The 23,421-nt window shown below is 47.1% G+C and overlaps 4 protein-coding genes across 4 annotated transcripts; all 4 read right to left on the reverse strand.

Annotated features, from left to right (window-relative positions):
* Window positions 1-3,581: 3,581 nt before the first annotated feature.
* On the reverse strand, window positions 3,582-8,033 carry LOC124257448 (endochitinase A1-like; the record flags this gene model as incomplete). The annotated part of the gene is made up of 5 exons (XM_046691503.1): window positions 3,582-4,783; window positions 5,673-6,146; window positions 6,201-6,408; window positions 7,271-7,481; window positions 7,801-8,033. Coding segments are annotated over 5 exons (1,332 nt in total), but the record flags the coding sequence as incomplete, so codon positions are not given.
* A 558-nt stretch (window positions 8,034-8,591) lies between these two features.
* On the reverse strand, window positions 8,592-12,870 carry LOC124257449 (serine-rich adhesin for platelets-like; the record flags this gene model as incomplete). Its single annotated transcript, XM_046691504.1, has 9 exons — window positions 11,319-12,870; window positions 10,810-11,174; window positions 10,646-10,758; window positions 10,390-10,538; window positions 9,895-10,100; window positions 9,788-9,812; window positions 9,238-9,596; window positions 8,953-9,062; window positions 8,592-8,664 (listed from the first exon to the last, which is right to left on the reverse strand). Coding segments are annotated over exons 1-9 (2,874 nt in total), but the record flags the coding sequence as incomplete, so codon positions are not given.
* Window positions 12,871-13,393: 523 nt separating this feature from the next.
* LOC124257450 (uncharacterized threonine-rich GPI-anchored glycoprotein PJ4664.02-like) lies at window positions 13,394-20,259 on the reverse strand (the record flags this gene model as incomplete). Its single annotated transcript, XM_046691505.1, has 13 exons — window positions 19,877-20,259; window positions 19,138-19,294; window positions 18,867-18,998; window positions 18,543-18,655; window positions 18,044-18,195; window positions 17,540-17,677; window positions 17,104-17,323; window positions 16,712-16,863; window positions 15,741-16,359; window positions 15,380-15,531; window positions 15,051-15,163; window positions 14,183-14,623; window positions 13,394-13,918 (listed from the first exon to the last, which is right to left on the reverse strand). Coding segments are annotated over exons 1-13 (3,219 nt in total), but the record flags the coding sequence as incomplete, so codon positions are not given.
* A 1,256-nt stretch (window positions 20,260-21,515) lies between these two features.
* On the reverse strand, window positions 21,516-22,568 carry LOC124257451 (endochitinase A1-like; the record flags this gene model as incomplete). Its single annotated transcript, XM_046691506.1, has 5 exons — window positions 21,516-21,561; window positions 21,659-21,826; window positions 22,007-22,152; window positions 22,324-22,519; window positions 22,567-22,568. Coding segments are annotated over 5 exons (558 nt in total), but the record flags the coding sequence as incomplete, so codon positions are not given.
* Window positions 22,569-23,421: the final 853 nt, after the last annotated feature.

A 23,421-nucleotide genomic window follows, 5' to 3' on the forward strand; every position in this document is an offset into this window, starting at 1 on the left:
GGGAGCTACATCCTTAATAGTTTCAGTATCAAAGTTATTATATTTCATGTCGCTATCGTATATAATGAAACTATGTCTAATTTCAAAATGGGCATTTAATAAGTGTCCTTTGTAATACAATATCCTCGCACACTAAATTGCATTAAGCCATGGTCTGTTCCAAATAAGTCATTTTGGACTTAGAAAATTTCTGCACTAATCTCTCTTCAGAAAAGTCCTTTTTACCGTTTCCTATCTCCCTACCACCGGGACTGTAGTTAGGTCGAACTTAGTTTAACAGATATTTCACATATTAGCTACATAAATTGTAGATATATATGTGAAAAAACAGTACTTAGAGAATACCGTTATACAAAAGCAACTTGCAGTGTCTACGTTTAGCTTATGACATCACATGGAAGCACAGTATTTTAAAAGATTTACCTGAGTTTGGTTTGCGGGACTCATTGCCTCAATTTATATCCAACTTTTTAAAGTTACAGGCAATTTCAAGTCCGTGTGGGTTCTACCCTGTCATATCATTATAATCAGGAGCAAGGTGTCCCGCAAGGAAGTATGTTGTCTGCCACTCTGTTCAGCAAACATTATTAGCAATTAGTTTATCAAACGTTTTTAATAATTCCATTGATAGATAATTTTCATATTTTCCTGTCGTCGGAAAAGCATGTATACTATTAAAAGGCAACTCCTATTGTGTTTACATAAAATCGTTGAATGGTGTTTTGAAAATGGATATCAATTTTCAAACTGCAAAACTACTTGCATCCTTTTTTTGTCCAAAATAAAAACATAGCAAAGATCCGGAAGTGTTTTTAGATGAAACTCTATTAACGTTGTAAGGGAAAGTAAGTTTCTTGATATCATTTTCGATCTCCTTTTGACCTTTTGTCCTCTTTTGTCCTCATATAAAATCTGTGAAAAATAAATGCCTGGATATCTATGTATGTAAGTGTGTGTGTGTGGGGTGGGGGTGGGAGGTGGGGGAGCATACTCCTCCAACAAAACAGACCACTGATCCGATCTGAACGTGATAACGGCTGATTCATTTTTTAGTGGAGCTTGTAAAAACAATTGAAAAGTAGTAGATTCTATTCATCATGAAGGAGGCTTTCCTTGGAGCCTTCGGAACTTCACGTATTCATTGTTCATATGTGGAGCTTGATGGGCCGCCCTTGAAACTACCCTGACTTAAATTATCTTTACAGAATATTATTATAGGATATTTATATAGCGCACATATCCAGGCAACTAGTGCATGCTCAAGGCGCTGGTATTTTCCCCTCGATCATTGGATGTCAATCTCAACGGCACATCGTATTATCAATCTCAACTCCCTGGGGAGTATACAACTCTTGCAGCCACTAGGCGCACCGAGTTATTGTGGCTTTCTCATCCTAACGAGGTACCCATTCACAGCTGGGTGGACTGGGACACATAGTCACAGTACTTTGTCCAAGTTCACTGCACGTTGCTGTGCCCGCAACTAGGTGTTTGCACGTATTCATGTGGCCACCATCTGGTCATATACCAACGGATTCGTGGGTTCTTTTAAGTGCACAGGGATGTGTACTGTACACTAGGGGTTGTGACAACACTGAAAGAGTCTGCACAGAAAGTTGACTCCAAGGTTTTTACACCCGGTCACAGGTGGGCTCGATCCCGGGACCTCAACCTCGCTGGATCACTAGCCTGGCGTCTTAGCCAGCTCGCCCACCGCGCCCCACCATGTGTTGAATTTTCTTATCAGAAGGGATAAATATTTCAATGCTAAAACTGTTAAGGATCTTCTTAGTAATGTTAATTCTCATTTAATTATTGAATTGTTAAAAGAAATAAAACTGATAGATGAATTTTGATTCATATTGTTTGTAGATAAATGCATTTTTAGTATTGGTGATTTAAATTAGAAACTGAATTTGTGAATGGCTGTGCCTGCGAAGGGGGTTGACGAAGCATAGAATTATTGTCCTCTTGAGAGGGTACGTAAGTCCCAAAACATTTGAAGTAAATTTAAGTCTACCAGGTTTTTAATCGTAGTATTTTTTGTTATTTGAATGTATGGCTGAATCTCAGCATAAACGCCAATGGCTGAAGGGATAGTGTAAATCCAGCTAGGGTCCATGAAGGTAGCAAAAGTAATGTAAGTCCCCATGGACCCTAGTATGGTGATCTACCTTCAGTTTTTGGTGATGAATAGCCTATTGGTCTCCTACTTTTAAATATATAGCCTAGCTAGTTTTAACTCATTTTGTGATAATCTAGTCATTTCACTGTCTTTCGTTGACAGGGTTTTATATATCATATGTATGTTTTATAAAGTTAGAACAAGTTTTATCGCGATCTACCTTCGTTTGTTGGCGGTTGTTGTATACTGTGTTGTTTAGAAAATGACCGCCTCCGTGGTGTAGTGGTTAGAGTGTCCGCTCAGAGAGCGGAAGGTTGCAGGTTCGATCCCCGACCGCGTCATACCAAAAGACGTTAAAATATGGTACTTGTTGGTCCCTACCTGGCGCTCGGCATTAATGGGTACAACAAGGACTGGTCGGCTCGGAGTCAGTATAATGTGTCTGAGTGGGGTATTCATGCTTCACTGCGGCGTGGTATCTCAGTGGGCTAGCACTATAAAACCAGCTTATGTCTGGGCTAGTACAAGCAGCCGCACATACACATACACACGCATGCACGTCGTCATATGAGCGAAGTATTCTCAAGCACGACGTTAAACCCAATTTCAATAGTCAGGTCAATAGTGATCAAAAGCTGTTTAGATCACAATAAGGTATTGTTCACCAACTGTCTCTAAGTCTCGGCACTAAATACTATTTTTAATTATGAAGTTATAAATTGAAATTTAAAGAAACATGCACCTGAATACATAGCGAATGCTGCGAGTTACGTTAAGAGATCTTGGGGAGCACAGGAAGCAAAAGTTGTGTTCCATGCCTTCTACATGTATGTGTCAGGAAGTGTCAGGACGTTTGGTGGAAGTATCGGTTCATGTGTATGGAGCAAGTGTGAAGGCATCATTTAGGAGTGAAGCCTGCTGTGTGTTCGAGATGTATGGACACTGAAGAGTAGATACCACGTAATGTAATTTGGAACCGAACGCTTAAGAATGCATAGTCCTACCATATTTGAAATGGGTTTCACAAGGAATAAAGGAGCCCCATTAACCAATCAGAATCAAGCATTTGTCAATGTCATGGTAGATTGTGAAGTAAGTATCAGGACATTTTCATTTTGCACGAAACAGCGCCAATCCAAGCAACATATATCAGGTCTACGTTGTGTGGCACGTAGCAGGGCGTCACCCTGTAGAACATATACGGCCATTCTCAAGCATAATGTATCATGTCGTATTATTGTGTGTCAGCGTCATTATGTAGCAAGTATCAACTACATTGTTGTGTTTGCAATATCTTGCCGTCATGGCAACGTGTATCAAATCAGTATTCTCTTAAGTCTGTGAGTGGGCGTACTCATAAACCTCAATCCTTGACTCATTGTCCTTGACCACTGAATCACTGCCAATCTTCACACACACTGCGTTATACAATTCAATGTTGTGACAATAAAATAAATAATAGTAATATATTTTATTAGTGTTACGTACAGCTTAGAAGTGAGGGTTCATATACACATATACATATTTACATGTCGTAATATAATACAAGGAAAGGCACATGTATTACAAGACAAGTTCGAACCAGCGAACAGGCCAGTAAGTGCCAGGGGACACATTTCTTCCTGGTATCTTGTGGTCGACTGTTAGACGCTGCACGTTGTTATGTCCATAATAAGTATGTATTCACATCCCATTAATTTGTGTAATATCCCATAATCCAAGCTGGGGATATTATAAACATCATTTTCCTCATATTTGTCGAATTAAATGTATAACAACATCTCTAATGTTTAATGTTGTTTGGAATGTTAGGCTGAGTGACTCCCTACTCTGACGCCATTTAAGGTCAGACATGAACCCCACACAGTCTGAAGATATATCCATTATGTACATGTGACTACTGGCTCGGAGTCCATTGAGTCACTGAACTAATACCATTCTGATATACACAATACTGTTAGTATTAAAGTGATATGTTATGTGTCAAATACTGACGAATGTGCTATTCATATATTGGTGTTTTGTCACCTGTACATGATAGAGCGCCATTCCAGGTTCATATGGATATATGGTAATGACAACATATGGCTTTCTTGTCAGGTGAATGTCGATTTGATATTTTAGAATCTGGAAACCTGAAGTCAAGTGTTCTGTCACCACATCTGATGGACACAGTAAGCCCCAATTCCTTTTTCCGAAACAGTTTGAGATACTACATCCTTGACACCTACGTCCACAGTGAAATGGATGCTCATACCCAAATCATGTCGTCGACAGTGATGAACATCTGGGCAAGAAGACACCGATGACGTTTACCGGTGATATCCGATGGTATATGCTTGTATTTGGGACGATAAGGAGGAGAATGATTGTTCACATGGTGTTATCGAATGGTTGGACTTGTGCCAGGAGTGATGACGACAATAGAGGATGTACAGGGGTGGATAGATGCTCAACACCCAGTTATCACTGACGACGATGATTGCATGGAAGACGATGCTGATGCGACGATTGTGCCAGATGTCGACTGGACAACAGGTGTTGATGTTGGTGTCACTGCCAACGATGACTGCATACAAGACGATGCTGAAGTGATTATTGTGGCAGATGTCGACGGAGCAACAGATGCGACAAATTGTGTTACAGTCGACGACGATTGCAATGACGACGATTCTGAAGCAGTGATTATGACAGATGTCGTTTGGGTAACAGGCGATGATGACTGGAGACGTTGCTGAAACTTGTGTCGAAGTCGATGTTGACTGTATAACTGGAGTTGTGGATTGTGTCACGACCAACGACGATTGCAATGACGAAGACGATGAAGCAGCAATTGTCGCAGATATTGACATGGCAACAGATGATGTCGTAGGTGTCACTACCGACGATGATTTTATAAAAGATATTACCGATGTTTGCCCTGAGACAGACGTCGACTGTTCAGCAGATGATACAGATTGTGTCACAGCAGACGATAATTGCAGTGACGACGATGTCGAAGCTGCGATTGTGGCAGATGTCGACTGGGCAACGGGCGTCGATGCTGATGCTGAGGCAGCGATTGTAGCTGACAATGATGTTGAAACAGTGGTTGTAGCAGACGCCGAATGGCCAACAGGCGTTGAGGATGATGCAGAAGTAGAGACTGTAACAGACGTCAACTGGACAACAGCTGTTGTAGATTGTGTGACACCTGACGATGACGTTGTAGGAGTGATTGAAGCAGACGCCGACTGGACAACAGGTATTGAAGATTGTGTCATGGATGACGATGATGTTGAAGCAGTGATTGAAGCAGACGTCGACTGGACAACAGGCGTTGAAGATTGTGTTACAGCTGACGATGATCCTGAAGCACCAATTGCGGCAGACGTCGACTGGACAACAGGTGTTGAAGATTGTGTCACAGCTGACGATGATGTTGAAGCAGCGGTTGTAGAAGACGCCGACTGGACAACAGGTATTGAAGATTGTGTGACACCTGAAGATAATGTCGAAGGAGTGATTGTAGCAAAAGTCGACTGCACAAAAGGCGTTGAGGGGGATACTGAAGCAGCAATTGTGACAGACGTCGATTCGGCAACAGACGTTGAGGATGATGCAGAAGTAGCGATTGTAGCAGACGTCGGCTGGGCAACAGGCGTTGTAGATTGTGTTACAGTTGACGATGATGCTGAAGCAGCGATGGCAGCAGACATCGACTGGACAACAGGTGTTGAAGATTGTGTCACAGCTGACGATGATGTTGAAGCAGCGGTTGTAGAAGACGCCGACTGGACAACAGATGTTGAAGATTGTGTCACAGCTGACGATGATGTTGTAGGAGTGATTGTAGCTGACGTCGACTGGAGAACAGGTGTTGAAGATTGTGTCATGGTTGACGATGATGCTGAAGCAGTGATTGAAGCAGACGTCACCTGGACGACAGGCGTTGAAGATTGTGTGACGGCTGATGAGGATGTTGAAGGAGTGATTGTAGCAGATGTCGTCTGAGCAACAGGCGTTGAGGATGATGGGGAAGAAGCCGTTGTGGGAGAAGACGATTGGGAAACAAACTTTGAAGATGATGCTGAAACAGTGATTATAGCAGACGTCGGCTGGGCAACAGGCGTTGAGGATGATACTGAAGCAGTGATTGTGGCAGACGTCGGCTGGGCAACAGGCGTTGTAGATTGTGTTACAGTTGACGATGATGCTGAAGCAGCGATGGCAGCAGACATCGACTGGACAACAGGTGTTGAAGATTGTGTCACAGCTGACGATGATGTTGAAGCAGCGGTTGTAGAAGACGCCGACTGGACAACAGATGTTGAAGATTGTGTCACAGCTGACGATGATGTTGTAGCAGACGTACCTGGGAGTTGATTGTGTGACGGCTGATAGGGCAGACGTCGACTGGACAATGTCGTCTGAGCAACAGGTGTTGAAGAATTGTGGGAAGACGATTGGGAAACAGCTGACGATGATGCTGAAGCAGTGATTGTAGCAGACGTCGACGGCTGGGCAACAGGCGTTGAGGATGATACTGAAGCAGTGATTGTGGCAGATGTCGTTTGGGCAACAGGTCCTGAAGATGATGTTGAAGCAGCGATTGTGGCAGACGTCGACTGGACAACAGGTGTTGAAGATTGTGTTACAGCTGACGATGATGTTGAAGCAGCGGTTGTAGAAGACGCCGACTGGACAACAGGTATTGAAGATTGTGTGACACCTGAAGATAATGTCGAAGGAGTGATTGTAGCAAAAGTCGACTGCACAAAAGGCGTTGAGGGGGATACTGAAGCAGCAATTGTGACAGACGTCAATTTGGCAACAGACGTTGAGGATGATGCAGAAGTAGCGATTGTATTAGACGTCGGCTGGGCAACAGGCGTTGAAGCAGATTGTGTTACAGTTGACGATGATGCTGAAGCAGCGATGGCGGCAGACATCGACTGGACAACAGGTGTTGAAGATTGTGTCACAGCTGACGATGATGTTGAAGCAGCGGTTGTAGAAGACGCCGACTGGACAACAGATGTTGAAGATTGTGTCACAGCTGACGATGATGTTGTAGGAGTGATTGTAGCTGACGTGGATTGGAGAACAGGTGTTGAAGATTGTGTCATGGTTGACGATGATGCTGAAGCAGTGATTGAAGCAGACGTCACCTGGACGACAGGCGTTGAAGATTGTGTGACGGCTGATGAGGACGTTGAAGGAGTGATTGTAGCAGATGTCGTCTGAGCAACAGGCGTTGAGGATGATGGGGAAGAAGCCGTTGTGGGAGAAGACGATTGGGAAACAAACTTTGAAGATGATGCTGAAGCAGTGATTGTAGCAGACGTCGGCTGGGCAACAGGCGTTGAGGATGATACTGAAGCGTTTAAGCAACAGGTGATTGTGGCAGATGTCGTTTGGGAAGCAAACAGGTGAAGATAATGTCTGAAGCTGATGTTGAAGCAGCGATTGTGGCAGACGTCGACTGGACAACAGGTGTTGAAGATTGTGTCACAGCTGACGATGATGTTGAAGCAGCGGTTGTAGAAGACGCCGACTGGACAACAGATGTTGAAGATTGTGTCACAGCTGACGATGATGTTGTAGGAGTGATTGTAGCTGACGTGGATTGGAGAACAGGTGTTGAAGATTGTGTCATGGTTGACGATGATGCTGAAGCAGTGATTGAAGCAGACGTCACCTGGACGACAGGCGTTGAAGATTGTGTGACGGCTGATGAGGACGTTGAAGGAGTGATTGTAGCAGATGTCGTCTGAGCAACAGGCGTTGAGGATGATGGGGAAGAAGCCGTTGTGGGAGAAGACGATTGGGAAACAAACTTTGAAGATGATGCTGAAGCAGTGATTGTAGCAGACGTCGGCTGGGCAACAGGCGTTGAGGATGATACTGAAGCAGTGATTGTGGCAGATGTCGTTTGGGCAACAGGTCCTGAAGATGATGTTGAAGCAGCGATTGTGGCAGACGTCGACTGGACAACAGGTGTTGAAGATTGTGTTACAGCTGACGATGATGTTGAAGCAGCGGTTGTAGAAGACGCCGACTGGACAACAGGTATTGAAGATTGTGTGACACCTGAAGATAATGTCGAAGGAGTGATTGTAGCAAAAGTCGACTGCACAAAAGGCGTTGAGGGGGATACTGAAGCAGCAATTGTGACAGACGTCAATTTGGCAACAGACGTTGAGGATGATGCAGAAGCAGCGATTGTAGCAGACGTCGGCTGGGCAACAGGCGTTGAAGATTGTGTTACAGCTGACGATGATGCTGAAGCAGCGATGGCAGCAGACATCGACTGGACAACAGGTGTTGAAGATTGTGTGACACCTGAAGATAATGTCGAAGGAGTGATTGTAGCAAAAGTCGACTGCACAAAAGGCGTTGAGGGGGATACTGAAGCAGCAATTGTGACAGACGTCGATTCGGCAACAGACGTTGAGGATGATGCAGAAGTAGCGATTGTAGCAGTCGTCGGCTGGGCAACAGGCGTTGTAGATTGTGTTACAGTTGACGATGATGCTGAAGCAGCGATGGCGGCAGACATCGACTGGACAACAGGTGTTGAAGATTGTGTCACAGCTGACGATGATGTTGAAGCAGCGGTTGTAGAAGACGCCGACTGGACAACAGATGTTGAAGATTGTGTCACAGCTGACGATGATGTTGTAGGAGTGATTGTAGCTGACGTGGATTGGAGAACAGGTGTTGAAGATTGTGTCATGGTTGACGATGATGCTGAAGCAGTGATTGAAGCAGACGTCACCTGGACGACAGGCGTTGAAGATTGTGTGACGGCTGATGAGGACGTTGAAGGAGTGATTGTAGCAGATGTCGTCTGAGCAACAGGCGTTGAGGATGATGGGGAAGAAGCCGTTGTGGGAGAAGACGATTGGGAAACAAACTTTGAAGATGATGCTGAAGCAGTGATTGTAGCAGACGTCGGCTGGGCAACAGGCGTTGAGGATGATACTGAAGCAGTGATTGTGGCAGATGTCGTTTGGGCAACAGGTCCTGAAGATGATGTTGAAGCAGCGATTGTGGCAGACGTCGACTGGACAACAGGTGTTGAAGATTGTGTTACAGCTGACGATGATGTTGAAGCAGCGGTTGTAGAAGACGCCGACTGGACAACAGGTATTGAAGATTGTGTGACAGCTGACGATGATGTTGTAGAAGTGATTGTAGCTGACGTGGATTGGAGAACAGGTGATTGAAGATTGTGTCATGGTTGACGATGATGCTGAAGCAGTGATTGAAGCAGACGTCACCTGGACGACAGGCGTTGAAGATTGTGTGACGGCTGATGAGGATGTTGAAGCAGTGATTGTAGCAGATGTCGTCTGAGCAACAGGCGTTGAGGATGATGGGGAAGAAGCCGTTGTTGGAGAAGACGATTGGGAAACAAACTTTGAAGATGATGCTGAAGCAGTGATTGTAGCAGACGTCGGCTGGGCAACAGGCGTTGAGGATGATACTGAAGCAGTGATTGTGGCAGATGTCGTTTGGGAAACAGGTCCTGAAGCTGATGTTGAAGCAGCGATTGTGGCAGACGTCGACTGGACAACAGGTGTTGAAGATTGTGTCACAGCTGACGATGATGTTGAAGCAGCGGTTGTAGAAGACGCCGACTGGACAACAGGTATTGAAGATTGTGTGACAGCTGACGATGATGTTGTAGGAGTGATTGTAGCTGACGTGGATTGGAGAACAGGTGTTGAAGATTGTGTCATGGTTGACGATGATGCTGAAGCAGTGATTGAAGCAGACGTCACCTGGACGACAGGCGTTGAAGATTGTGTGACGGCTGATGAGGACGTTGAAGGAGTGATTGTAGCAGATGTCGTCTGAGCAACAGGCGTTGAGGATGATGGGGAAGAAGCCGTTGTGGGAGAAGACGATTGGGAAACAAACTTTGAAGATGATGCTGAAGCAGTGATTGTAGCAGACGTCGGCTGGGCAACAGGCGTTGAGGATGATACTGAAGCAGTGATTGTGGCAGATGTCGTTTGGGCAACAGGTCCTGAAGATGATGTTGAAGCAGCGATTGTGGCAGACGTCGACTGGACAACAGGTGTTGAAGATTGTGTCACAGCTGACGATGATGTTGAAGCAGCGGTTGTAGAAGACGCCGACTGGACAACAGGTATTGAAGATTGTGTGACACCTGAAGATAATGTCGAAGGAGTGATTGTAGCAAAAGTCGACTGCACAAAAGGCGTTGAGGGGGATACTGAAGCAGCAATTGTGACAGACGTCGATTCGGCAACAGACGTTGAGGATGATGCAGAAGTAGCGATTGTAGCAGACGTCGGCTGGGCAAAAGGCGTTGTAGATTGTGTTACAGTTGACGATGATGCTGAAGCAGCGATGGCAGCAGACATCGACTGGACAACAGGTGTTGAAGATTGTGTGACACCTGAAGATAATGTCGAAGGAGTGATTGTAGCAAAAGTCGACTGCACAAAAGGCGTTGAGGGGGATACTGAAGGAGCAATTGTGACAGACGTCGATTCGGCAACAGACGTTGAGGATGATGCAGAAGTAGCGATTGTAGCAGTCGTCGGCTGGGCAACAGGCGTTGTAGATTGTGTTACAGTTGACGATGATGCTGAAGCAGCGATGGCAGCAGACATCGACTGGACAACAGGTGTTGAAGATTGTGTCACAGCTGACGATGATGTTGAAGAGGTTGTAGAAGACGCCGACTGGACAACAGATGTTGAAGACGTGGATTGGAGAACAGGTGTTGAAGATTGTGTCATGGTTGACGATGATGCTGAAGCAGTGATTGAAGCAGACGTCACCTGGACGACAGGCGTTGAAGATTGTGTGACGGCTGATGAGGACGTTGAAGGAGTGATTGTAGCAGATGTCGTCTGAGCAACAGGCGTTGAGGATGATGGGGAAGAAGCCGTTGTGGGAGAAGACGATTGGGAAACAAACTTTGAAGATGATGCTGAAGCAGTGATTGTAGCAGACGTCGGCTGGGCAACAGGCGTTGAGGATGATACTGAAGCAGTGATTGTGGCAGATGTCGTTTGGGCAACAGGTCCTGAAGATGATGTTGAAGCAGCGATTGTGGCAGACGTCGACTGGACAACAGGTGTTGAAGATTGTGTTACAGCTGACGATGATGTTGAAGCAGCGGTTGTAGAAGACGCCGACTGGACAACAGGTATTGAAGATTGTGTGACACCTGAAGATAATGTCGAAGGAGTGATTGTAGCAAAAGTCGACTGCACAAAAGGCGTTGAGGGGGATACTGAAGCAGCAATTGTGACAGACGTCGATTTGGCAACAGACGTTGAGGATGATGCAGAAGTAGCGATTGTAGCAGTCGTCGGCTGGGCAACAGGCGTTGTAGATTGTGTTACAGTTGACGATGATGCTGAAGCAGCGATGGCAGCAGACATCGACTGGACAACAGGTGTTGAAGATTGTGTCACAGCTGACGATGATGTTGAAGCAGCGGTTGTAGAAGACGCCGACTGGACAACAGATGTTGAAGATTGTGTCACAGCTGACGATGATGTTGTAGGAGTGATTGTAGCTGACGTGGATTGGAGAACAGGTGTTGAAGATTGTGTCATGGTTGACGATGATGCTGAAGCAGTGATTGAAGCAGACGTCACCTGGACGACAGGCGTTGAAGATTGTGTGACGGCTGATGAGGACGTTGAAGGAGTGATTGTAGCAGATGTCGTCTGAGCAACAGGCGTTGAGGATGATGGGGAAGAAGCCGTTGTGGGAGAAGACGATTGGGAAACAAACTTTGAAGATGATGCTGAAGCAGTGATTGTAGCAGACGTCGGCTGGGCAACAGGCGTTGAGGATGATACTGAAGCAGTGATTGTGGCAGATGTCGTTTGGGCAACAGGTCCTGAAGATGATGTTGAAGCAGCGATTGTGGCAGACGTCGACTGGACAACAGGTGTTGAAGATTGTGTTACAGCTGACGATGATGTTGAAGCAGCGGTTGTAGAAGACGCCGACTGGACAACAGGTATTGAAGATTGTGTGACACCTGAAGATAATGTCGAAGGAGTGATTGTAGCAAAAGTCGACTGCACAAAAGGCGTTGAGGGGGATACTGAAGCAGCAATTGTGACAGACGTCAATTTGGCAACAGACGTTGAGGATGATGTTGAAGCAGCGATTGTATTAGGCGTCGGCTGGGCAACAGGTGTTGAAGATTGTGTTACAGCTGACGATGATGCTGAAGCAGCGATGGCAGCAGACATCGACTGGACAACAGGTGTTGAAGATTGTGTGACACCTGAAGATAATGTCGAAGGAGTGATTGTAGCAAAAGTCGACTGCACAAAAGGCGTTGAGGGGGATACTGAAGCAGCAATTGTGACAGACGTCGATTCGGCAACAGACGTTGAGGATGATGCAGAAGTAGCGATTGTAGCAGACGTCGGCTGGGCAACAGGCGTTGTAGATTGTGTTACAGTTGACGATGATGCTGAAGCAGCGATGGCGGCAGACATCGACTGGACAACAGGTGTTGAAGATTGTGTCACAGCTGACGATGATGTTGAAGCAGCGGTTGTAGAAGACGCCGACTGGACAACAGATGTTGAAGATTGTGTCACAGCTGACGATGATGTTGTAGGAGTGATTGTAGCTGACGTGGATTGGAGAACAGGTGTTGAAGATTGTGTCATGGTTGACGATGATGCTGAAGCAGTGATTGAAGCAGACGTCACCTGGACGACAGGCGTTGAAGATTGTGTGACGGCTGATGAGGACGTTGAAGGAGTGATTGTAGCAGATGTCGTCTGAGCAACAGGCGTTGAGGATGATGGGGAAGAAGCCGTTGTGGAGAAGACGATTGGGAAACAAACTTTGAAGATGATGCTGAAGCAGTGATTGTAGCAGACGTCGGCTGGGCAACAGGCGTTGAGGATGATACTGAAGCAGTGATTGTGGCAGATGTCGTTTGGGCAACAGGTCCTGAAGATGATGTTGAAGCAGCGATTGTGGCAGACGTCGACTGGACAACAGGTGTTGAAGATTGTGTCACAGCTGACGATGATGTTGAAGCAGCGGTTGTAGAAGACGCCGACTGGACAACAGGTATTGAAAGATTGTGTGACACCTGAAGATAATGTCGAAGGAGTGATTGTGGAGGAGAAAGTCGACTGCATGGTTGACGAAAAGGCGTTGAGGGGATACTGGAAGCAGGCGTTGAAATTGTGACAGACGTCGATTTGAAGGAGTGATTGCAACAGACGTTGAGGATGATGCAGAAGATTGGGAAACAAGCTTTGAAGATGATGCTGAAGCAGTGATTGTCAGACGTCTGCTGGCAACAGGCGTTGTAGGATGTGTTACAGTTGACGATGATGCTGGGAAACAGGCGATGGCGGCAGACATCGACTGGACAACAGGTGTTGAAGATTGTGTCACAGCTGACGATGATGTTGAAGAAGCGGTTGTAGAAGACGCCGACTGGACAACAGATGTTGAAGATTGTGTCACAGCTGACGATGATGTTGTAGGAGTGATTGTAGCTGACGTGGATTGGAGAACAGGTGTTGAAGATTGTGTCATGGTTGACGATGATGCTGAAGCAGTGATTGAAGCAGACGTCACCTGGACGACAGGCGTTGAAGATTGTGTGACGGCTGATGAGGACGTTGAAGGAGTGATTGTAGCAGATGTCGTCTGAGCAACAGGCGTTGAGGATGATGGGGAAGAAGCCGTTGTGGGAGAAGACGATTGGGAAACAAACTTTGAAGATGATGCTGAAGCAGTGATTGTAGCAGACGTCGGCTGGGCAACAGGCGTTGAGGATGATACTGAAGCAGTGATTGTGGCAGATGTCGTTTGGGCAACAGGTCCTGAAGATGATGTTGAAGCAGCGATTGTGGCAGACGTCGACTGGACAACAGGTGTTGAAGATTGTGTCACAGCTGACGATGATGTTGAAGCAGCGGTTGTAGAAGACGCCGACTGGACAACAGGTATTGAAGATTGTGTGACACCTGAAGATAATGTCGAAGGAGTGATTGTAGCAAAAGTCGACTGCACAAAAGGCGTTGAGGGGGATACTGAAGCAGCAATTGTGACAGACGTCAATTTGGCAACAGACGTTGAGGATGATGCAGAAGTAGCGATTGTAGCAGACGTCGGCTGGGCAACAGGCGTTGTAGATTGTGTTACAGTTGACGATGATGCTGAAGCAGCGATGGCGGCAGACATCGACTGGACAACAGGTGTTGAAGATTGTGTCACAGCTGACGATGATGTTGAAGCAGCGGTTGTAGAAGACGCCGACTGGACAACAGATGTTGAAGATTGTGTCACAGCTGACGATGATGTTGTAGGAGTGATTGTAGCTGACGTGGATTGGAGAACAGGTGTTGAAGATTGTGTCATGGTTGACGATGATGCTGAAGCAGTGATTGAAGCAGACGTCACCTGGACGACAGGCGTTGAAGATTGTGTGACGGCTGATGAGGACGTTGAAGGAGTGATTGTAGCAGATGTCGTCTGAGCAACAGGCGTTGAGGATGATGGGGAAGAAGCCGTTGTGGGAGAAGACGATTGGGAAACAAACTTTGAAGATGATGCTGAAGCAGTGATTGTAGCAGACGTCGGCTGGGCAACAGGCGTTGAGGATGATACTGAAGCAGTGATTGTGGCAGATGTCGTTTGGGCAACAGGTCCTGAAGATGATGTTGAAGCAGCGATTGTGGCAGACGTCGACTGGACAACAGGTGTTGAAGATTGTGTTACAGCTGACGATGATGTTGAAGCAGCGGTTGTAGAAGACGCCGACTGGACAACAGGTATTGAAGATTGTGTGACACCTGAAGATAATGTCGAAGGAGTGATTGTAGCAAAAGTCGACTGCACAAAAGGCGTTGAGGGGGATACTGAAGCAGCAATTGTGACAGACGTCGATTTGGCAACAGACGTTGAGGATGATGCAGAAGTAGCGATTGTAGCAGACGTCGGCTGGGCAACAGGCGTTGTAGATTGTGTTACAGTTGACGATGATGCTGAAGCAGCGATGGCGGCAGACATCGACTGGACAACAGGTGTTGAAGATTGTGTCACAGCTGACGATGATGTTGAAGCAGCGGTTGTAGAAGACGCCGACTGGACAACAGATGTTGAAGATTGTGTCACAGCTGACGATGATGTTGTAGGAGTGATTGTAGCTGACGTGGATTGGAGAACAGGTGTTGAAGATTGTGTCATGGTTGACGATGATGCTGAAGCAGTGATTGAAGCAGACGTCACCTGGACGACAGGCGTTGAAGATTGTGTGACGGCTGATGAGGACGTTGAAGGAGTGATTGTAGCAGATGTCGTCTGAGCAACAGGCGTTGAGGATGATGGGGAAGAAGCCGTTGTGGGAGAAGACGATTGGGAAACAAACTTTGAAGATGATGCTGAAGCAGTGATTGTAGCAGACGTCGGCTGGGCAACAGGCGTTGAGGATGATACTGAAGCAGTGATTGTGGCAGATGTCGTTTGGGCAACAGGTCCTGAAGATGATGTTGAAGCAGCGATTGTGGCAGACGTCGACTGGACAACAGGTGTTGAAGATTGTGTTACAGCTGACGATGATGTTGAAGCAGCGGTTGTAGAAGACGCCGACTGGACAACAGGTATTGAAGATTGTGTGACACCTGAAGATAATGTCGAAGGAGTGATTGTAGCAAAAGTCGACTGCACAAAAGGCGTTGAGGGGGATACTGAAGCAGCAATTGTGACAGACGTCAATTTGGCAACAGACGTTGAGGATGATGCAGAAGTAGCGATTGTATTAGACGTCGGCTGGGCAACAGGCGTTGTAGATTGTGTTACAGTTGACGATGATGCTGAAGCAGCGATGGCGGCAGACATCGACTGGACAACAGGTGTTGAAGATTGTGTCACAGCTGACGATGATGTTGAAGCAGCGGTTGTAGAAGACGCCGACTGGACAACAGATGTTGAAGATTGTGTCACAGCTGACGATGATGTTGTAGGAGTGATTGTAGCTGACGTGGATTGGAGAACAGGTGTTGAAGATTGTGTCATGGTTGACGATGATGCTGAAGCAGTGATTGAAGCAGACGTCACCTGGACGACAGGCGTTGAAGATTGTGTGACGGCTGATGAGGACGTTGAAGGAGTGATTGTAGCAGATGTCGTCTGAGCAACAGGCGTTGAGGATGATGGGGAAGAAGCCGTTGTGGGAGAAAACGATTGGGAAACAAACTTTGAAGATGATGCTGAAGCAGTGATTGTAGCAGACGTCGGCTGGGCAACAGGCGTTGAGGATGATACTGAAGCAGTGATTGTGGCAGATGTCGTTTGGGCAACAGGTCCTGAAGATGATGTTGAAGCAGCGATTGTGGCAGACGTCGACTGGACAACAGGTGTTGAAGATTGTGTCACAGCTGACGATGATGTTGAAGCAGCGGTTGTAGAAGACGCCGACTGGACAACAGGTGTTGAAGATTGTGTCACAGCTGACGATGATGTTGAAGGAGTGATTGTAGCTGACGTGGATTGGAGAACAGGTGTTGAAGATTGTGTCATGGTTGACGATGATGCTGAAGCAGTGATTGAAGCAGACGTCACCTGGACGACAGGCGTTGAAGATTGTGTGACGGCTGATGAGGATGTTGAAGGAGTGATTGTAGCAGATGTCGTCTGAGCAACAGGCGTTGAGGATGATGGGGAAGAAGCCGTTGTGGGAGAAGACGATTGGGAAACAAACTTTGAAGATGATGCTGAAGCAGTGATTGTAGCAGACGTCGGCTGGGCAACAGGCGTTGAGGATGATACTGAAGCAGTGATTGTGGCAGATGTCGTTTGGGCAACAGGTCCTGAAGATGATGTTGAAGCAGCGATTGTGGCAGACGTCGACTGGACAACAGGTGTTGAAGATTGTGTTACAGCTGACGATGATGTTGAAGCAGCGGTTGTAGAAGACGCCGACTGGACAACAGGTATTGAAGATTGTGTGACACCTGAAGATAATGTCGAAGGAGTGATTGTAGCAAAAGTCGACTGCACAAAAGGCGTTGAGGGGGATACTGAAGCAGCAATTGTGACAGACGTCGATTTGGCAACAGACGTTGAGGATGATGCAGAAGTAGCGATTGTAGCAGACGTCGGCTGGGCAACAGGCGTTGTAGATTGTGTTACAGTTGACGATGATGCTGAAGCAGCGATGGCGGCAGACATCGACTGGACAACAGGTGTTGAAGATTGTGTCACAGCTGACGATGATGTTGAAGCAGCGGTTGTAGAAGACGCCGACTGGACAACAGATGTTGAAGATTGTGTCACAGCTGACGATGATGTTGTAGGAGTGATTGTAGCTGACGTGGATTGGAGAACAGGTGTTGAAGATTGTGTCATGGTTGACGATGATGCTGAAGCAGTGATTGAAGCAGACGTCACCTGGACGACAGGCGTTGAAGATTGTGTGACGGCTGATGAGGACGTTGAAGGAGTGATTGTAGCAGATGTCGTCTGAGCAACAGGCGTTGAGGATGATGGGGAAGAAGCCGTTGTGGGAGAAGACGATTGGGAAACAAACTTTGAAGATGATGCTGAAGCAGTGATTGTAGCAGACGTCGGCTGGGCAACAGGCGTTGAGGATGATACTGAAGCAGTGATTGTGGCAGATGTCGTTTGGGCAACAGGTCCTGAAGATGATGTTGAAGCAGCGATTGTGGCAGACGTCGACTGGACAACAGGTGTTGAAGATTGTGTCACAGCTGACGATGATGTTGAAGCAGCGGTTGTAGAAGACGCCGACTGGACAACAGGTATTGAAGATTGTGTCACAGCTGACGATGATGTTGAAGAAGTGATTGTAGCTGACGTGGATTGGAGAACAGGTGTTGAAGATTGTGTCATGGTTGACGATGATGCTGAAGCAGTGATTGAAGCAGACGTCACCTGGACGACAGGCGTTGAAGATTGTGTGACGGCTGATGAGGACGTTGAAGGAGTGATTGTAGCAGATGTCGTCTGAGCAACAGGCGTTGAGGATGATGGGGAAGAAGCCGTTGTGGGAGAAGACGATTGGGAAACAAACTTTGAAGATGATGCTGAAGCAGTGATTGTAGCAGACGTCGGCTGGGCAACAGGCGTTGAGGATGATACTGAAGCAGTGATTGTGGCAGATGTCGTTTGGGCAACAGGTCCTGAAGATGATGTTGAAGCAGCGATTGTGGCAGACGTCGACTGGACAACAGGTGTTGAAGATTGTGTTACAGCTGACGATGATGTTGAAGCAGCGGTTGTAGAAGACGCCGACTGGACAACAGGTATTGAAGATTGTGTGACACCTGAAGATAATGTCGAAGGAGTGATTGTAGCAAAAGTCGACTGCACAAAAGGCGTTGAGGGGGATACTGAAGCAGCAATTGTGACAGACGTCAATTTGGCAACAGACGTTGAGGATGATGCAGAAGCAGCGATTGTATTAGACGTCGGCTGGGCAACAGGCGTTGTAGATTGTGTTACAGTTGACGATGATGCTGAAGCAGCGATGGCGGCAGACATCGACTGGACAACAGGTGTTGAAGATTGTGTCACAGCTGACGATGATGTTGAAGCAGCGGTTGTAGAAGACGCCGACTGGACAACAGATGTTGAAGATTGTGTCACAGCTGACGATGATGTTGTAGGAGTGATTGTCACAGACGTGGATTGGAGAACAGGTGTTGAAGATTGTGTCATGGTTGACGATGATGCTGAAGCAGTGATTGAAGCAGACGTCACCTGGACGACAGGCGTTGAAGATTGTGTGACGGCTGATGAGGATGTTGAAGGAGTGATTGTAGCAGATGTCGTCTGAGCAGCAGGCGTTGAGGATGATGGGGAAGAAGCCGTTGTAGGAGAAGACGATCTGGACAACAGATGTTGAAGATTGTGTCACAGCTGACGATGATGTTGTAGGAGTGATTGTAGCTGACGTGGATTGGAGAACAGGTGTTGAAGATTGTGTCATGGTTGACGATGATGCTGAAGCAGTGATTGAAGCAGACGTCACCTGGACGACAGGCGTTGAAGATTGTGTGACGGCTGATGAGGACGTTGAAGGAGTGATTGTAGCAGATGTCGTCTGAGCAACAGGCGTTGAGGATGATGGGGAAGAAGCCGTTGTGGGAGAAGACGATTGGGAAACAAACTTTGAAGATGATGCTGAAGCAGTGATTGTAGCAGACGTCGGCTGGGCAACAGGCGTTGAGGATGATACTGAAGCAGTGATTGTGGCAGATGTCGTTTGGGCAACAGGTCCTGAAGATGATGTTGAAGCAGCGATTGTGGCAGACGTCGACTGGACAACAGGTGTTGAAGATTGTGTTACAGCTGACGATGATGTTGAAGCAGCGGTTGTAGAAGACGCCGACTGGACAACAGGTATTGAAGATTGTGTGACACCTGAAGATAATGTCGAAGGAGTGATTGTAGCAAAAGTCGACTGCACAAAAGGCGTTGAGGGGGATACTGAAGCAGTGATTGTGTCAGATGTCGTTTGGGCAACAGGTCCTGAAGATGATGTTGAAGCAGCGATTGTGGCAGACGTCGACTGGACAACAGGTGTTGAAGATTGTGTTACAGCTGACGATGATGTTGAAGCAGCGGTTGTAGGAAGACGCCGACTGGACAACAGGTATTGAAGATTGTGTGACACCTGAAGATAATGTCGAAGGAGTGATTGTAGCAAAAGTCGACTGCACAAAAGGCGTTGAGGGGGATACTGAAGCAGCAATTGTGACAGACGTCAATTTGGCAACAGACGTTGAGGATGATGCAGAAGTAGCGATTGTATTAGACGTCGGCTGGGCAACAGGCGTTGTAGATTGTGTTACAGTTGACGATGATGCTGAAGCAGCGATGGCGGCAGACATCGACTGGACAACAGGTGTTGAAGATTGTGTCACAGCTGACGATGATGTTGAAGCAGCGGTTGTAGAAGACGCCGACTGGACAACAGATGTTGAAGATTGTGTCACAGCTGACGATGATGTTGTAGGAGTGATTGTAGCTGACGTGGATTGGAGAACAGGTGTTGAAGATTGTGTCATGGTTGACGATGATGCTGAAGCAGTGATTGAAGCAGACGTCACCTGGACGACAGGCGTTGAAGATTGTGTGACGGCTGATGAGGACGTTGAAGGAGTGATTGTAGCAGATGTCGTCTGAGCAACAGGCGTTGAGGATGATGGGGAAGAAGCCGTTGTGGGAGAAGACGATTGGGAAACAAACTTTGAAGATGATGCTGAAGCAGTGATTGTAGCAGACGTCGGCTGGGCAACAGGCGTTGAGGATGATACTGAAGCAGTGATTGTGGCAGATGTCGTTTGGGCAACAGGTCCTGAAGATGATGTTGAAGCAGCGATTGTGGCAGACGTCGACTGGACAACAGGTGTTGAAGATTGTGTCACAGCTGACGATGATGTTGAAGCAGCGGTTGTAGAAGACGCCGACTGGACAACAGATATTGAAGATTGTGTCACAGCTGACGATGATGTTGTAGGAGTGATTGTAGCTGACGTGGATTGGAGAACAGGTGTTGAAGATTGTGTCATGGTTGACGATGATGCTGAAGCAGTGATTGAAGCAGACGTCACCTGGACGACAGGCGTTGAAGATTGTGTGACGGCTGATGAGGACGTTGAAGGAGTGATTGTAGCAGATGTCGTCTGAGCAACAGGCGTTGAGGATGATGGGGAAGAAGCCGTTGTGGGAGAAGACGATTGGGAAACAAACTTTGAAGATGATGCTGAAGCAGTGATTGTAGCAGACGTCGGCTGGGCAACAGGCGTTGAGGATGATACTGAAGCAGTGATTGTGGCAGATGTCGTTTGGGCAACAGGTCCTGAAGATGATGTTGAAGCAGCGATTGTGGCAGACGTCGACTGGACAACAGGTGTTGAAGATTGTGTTACAGCTGACGATGATGTTGAAGCAGCGGTTGTAGAAGACGCCGACTGGACAACAGGTATTGAAGATTGTGTGACACCTGAAGATAATGTCGAAGGAGTGATTGTAGCAAAAGTCGACTGCACAAAAGGCGTTGAGGGGGATACTGAAGCAGCAATTGTGACAGACGTCAATTTGGCAACAGACGTTGAGGATGATGCAGAAGCGAAGCGATTGTAGCAGGCGTCGGCTGGGCAAAAGGCGTTGTAGGTGTGTTACAGTTGACGATGATGCTGAAGCAGCGATGGCAGCAGACATCGACTGGACAACAGGTGTTGAAGATTGTGTCACAGCTGACGATGATGTTGAAGCAGTGATTGTAGAAAACGCCGACTGGACAACAGATGTTGAAGATACTGAAGTGTCACAGCTGACGATGATGTTGAAGCAGCGATTGTAGCAGACGTCGACTGGACAACAGGTGTTGAAGATTGTGTCACAGTTGACGATGATGTTGAAGCAGTGATTGCAGAAGACGCCGACTGGGAACAGGTATTGAAGGCTGATATGTGAAGAGTGATTGTAGATGATGTCGTCGCAACAGGAGTGATTGTAGCAAACGTCGATTGGGAAACAAACTTTGAAGAATGCTGAAGCAGCTGGGCGTGCGTTGAGGATGATACTGAAGCAGTGATTGTGGCAGATGTCGTTTGGGCAACAGGTCCTGAAGATGATGTTGAAGCAGCGATTGTGGCAGACGTCGACTGGACAACAGGTGTTGAAGATTGTGTTACAGCTGACGATGATGTTGAAGCAGCGGTTGTAGAAGACGCCGACTGGACAACAGGTATTGAAGATTGTGTGACACCTGAAGATAATGTCGAAGGAGTGATTGTAGCAAAAGTCGACTGCACAAAAGGCGTTGAGGGGGATACTGAAGCAGCAATTGTGACAGACGTCAATTTGGCAACAGACGTTGAGGATGATGCAGAAGCAGCGATTGTAGCAGACGTCGGCTGGGCAACAGGCGTTGTAGATTGTGTTACAGTTGACGATGATGCTGAAGCAGCGATGGCGGCAGACATCGACTGGACAACAGGTGTTGAAGATTGTGTCACAGCTGACGATGATGTTGAAGAAGCGGTTGTAGAAGACGCCGACTGGACAACAGATGTTGAAGATTGTGTCACAGCTGACGATGATGTTGTAGGAGTGATTGTAGCTGACGTGGATTGGAGAACAGGTGTTGAAGATTGTGTCATGGTTGACGATGATGCTGAAGCAGTGATTGAAGCAGACGTCACCTGGACGACAGGCGTTGAAGATTGTGTGACGGCTGATGAGGACGTTGAAGGAGTGATTGTAGCAGATGTCGTCTGAGCAACAGGCGTTGAGGATGATGGGGAAGAAGCCGTTGTGGGAGAAGACGATTGGGAAACAAACTTTGAAGATGATGCTGAAGCAGTGATTGTAGCAGACGTCGGCTGGGCAACAGGCGTTGAGGATGATACTGAAGCAGTGATTGTGGCAGATGTCGTTTGGGCAACAGGTCCTGAAGATGATGTTGAAGCAGCGATTGTGGCAGACGTCGACTGGACAACAGGTGTTGAAGATTGTGTTACAGCTGACGATGATGTTGAAGCAGCGGTTGTAGAAGACGCCGACTGGACAACAGGTATTGAAGATTGTGTGACAGCTGACGATGATGTTGTAGGAGTGATTGTAGCTGACGTGGATTGGAGAACAGGTGTTGAAGATTGTGTCATGGTTGACGATGATGCTGAAGCTGAAGAGTGATTGAAGCTGAGGGGATAATTTGCGCCATGACGTCACCTGGACGAACATGACGTTGAAGATTGATGCAGTGTGACGGCTGATGATGATGTTGAACGCTGAGTGATTGTAGCAGATGTCGTCTGGAGCAACAGGCGTTGAGGATGATGATTGGGAAAAAGCCGTTGTGGGAGAAGACGATTGGGAAACAAACTTTGAAGATGATGCTGAAGCAGTGATTGTAGCAGACGTCGGCTGGGCAACAGGCGTTGAGGATGATACTGAAGCAGTGATTGTGGCAGATGTCGTTTGGGCAACAGGTCCTGAAGATGATGTTGAAGCAGCGATTGTGGCAGACGTCGACTGGACAACAGGTGTTGAAGATTGTGTTACAGCTGACGATGATGTTGAAGCAGCGGTTGTAGAAGACGCCGACTGGACAACAGGTATTGAAGATTGTGTGACACCTGAAGATAATGTCGAAGAGTGATTGTAGCAAAAGTCGACTGCACAAAAGGCGTTGAGGGGATACTGAAGCTGCTAATTGTGACGGAGACGTCGATTTTGGCAACAGACGTTGAGGATGATGCAGAAGCAGCGATTGTATTAGACGTCGGCTGGGCAACAGG

The sequence above is a fragment of the Haliotis rubra genome, unplaced genomic scaffold, assembly GCF_003918875.1.
Source record: "Haliotis rubra isolate DU_JTF1 unplaced genomic scaffold, ASM391887v1 Scf660, whole genome shotgun sequence".
NCBI classification, from domain to species: domain Eukaryota; kingdom Metazoa; phylum Mollusca; class Gastropoda; order Lepetellida; family Haliotidae; genus Haliotis; species Haliotis rubra.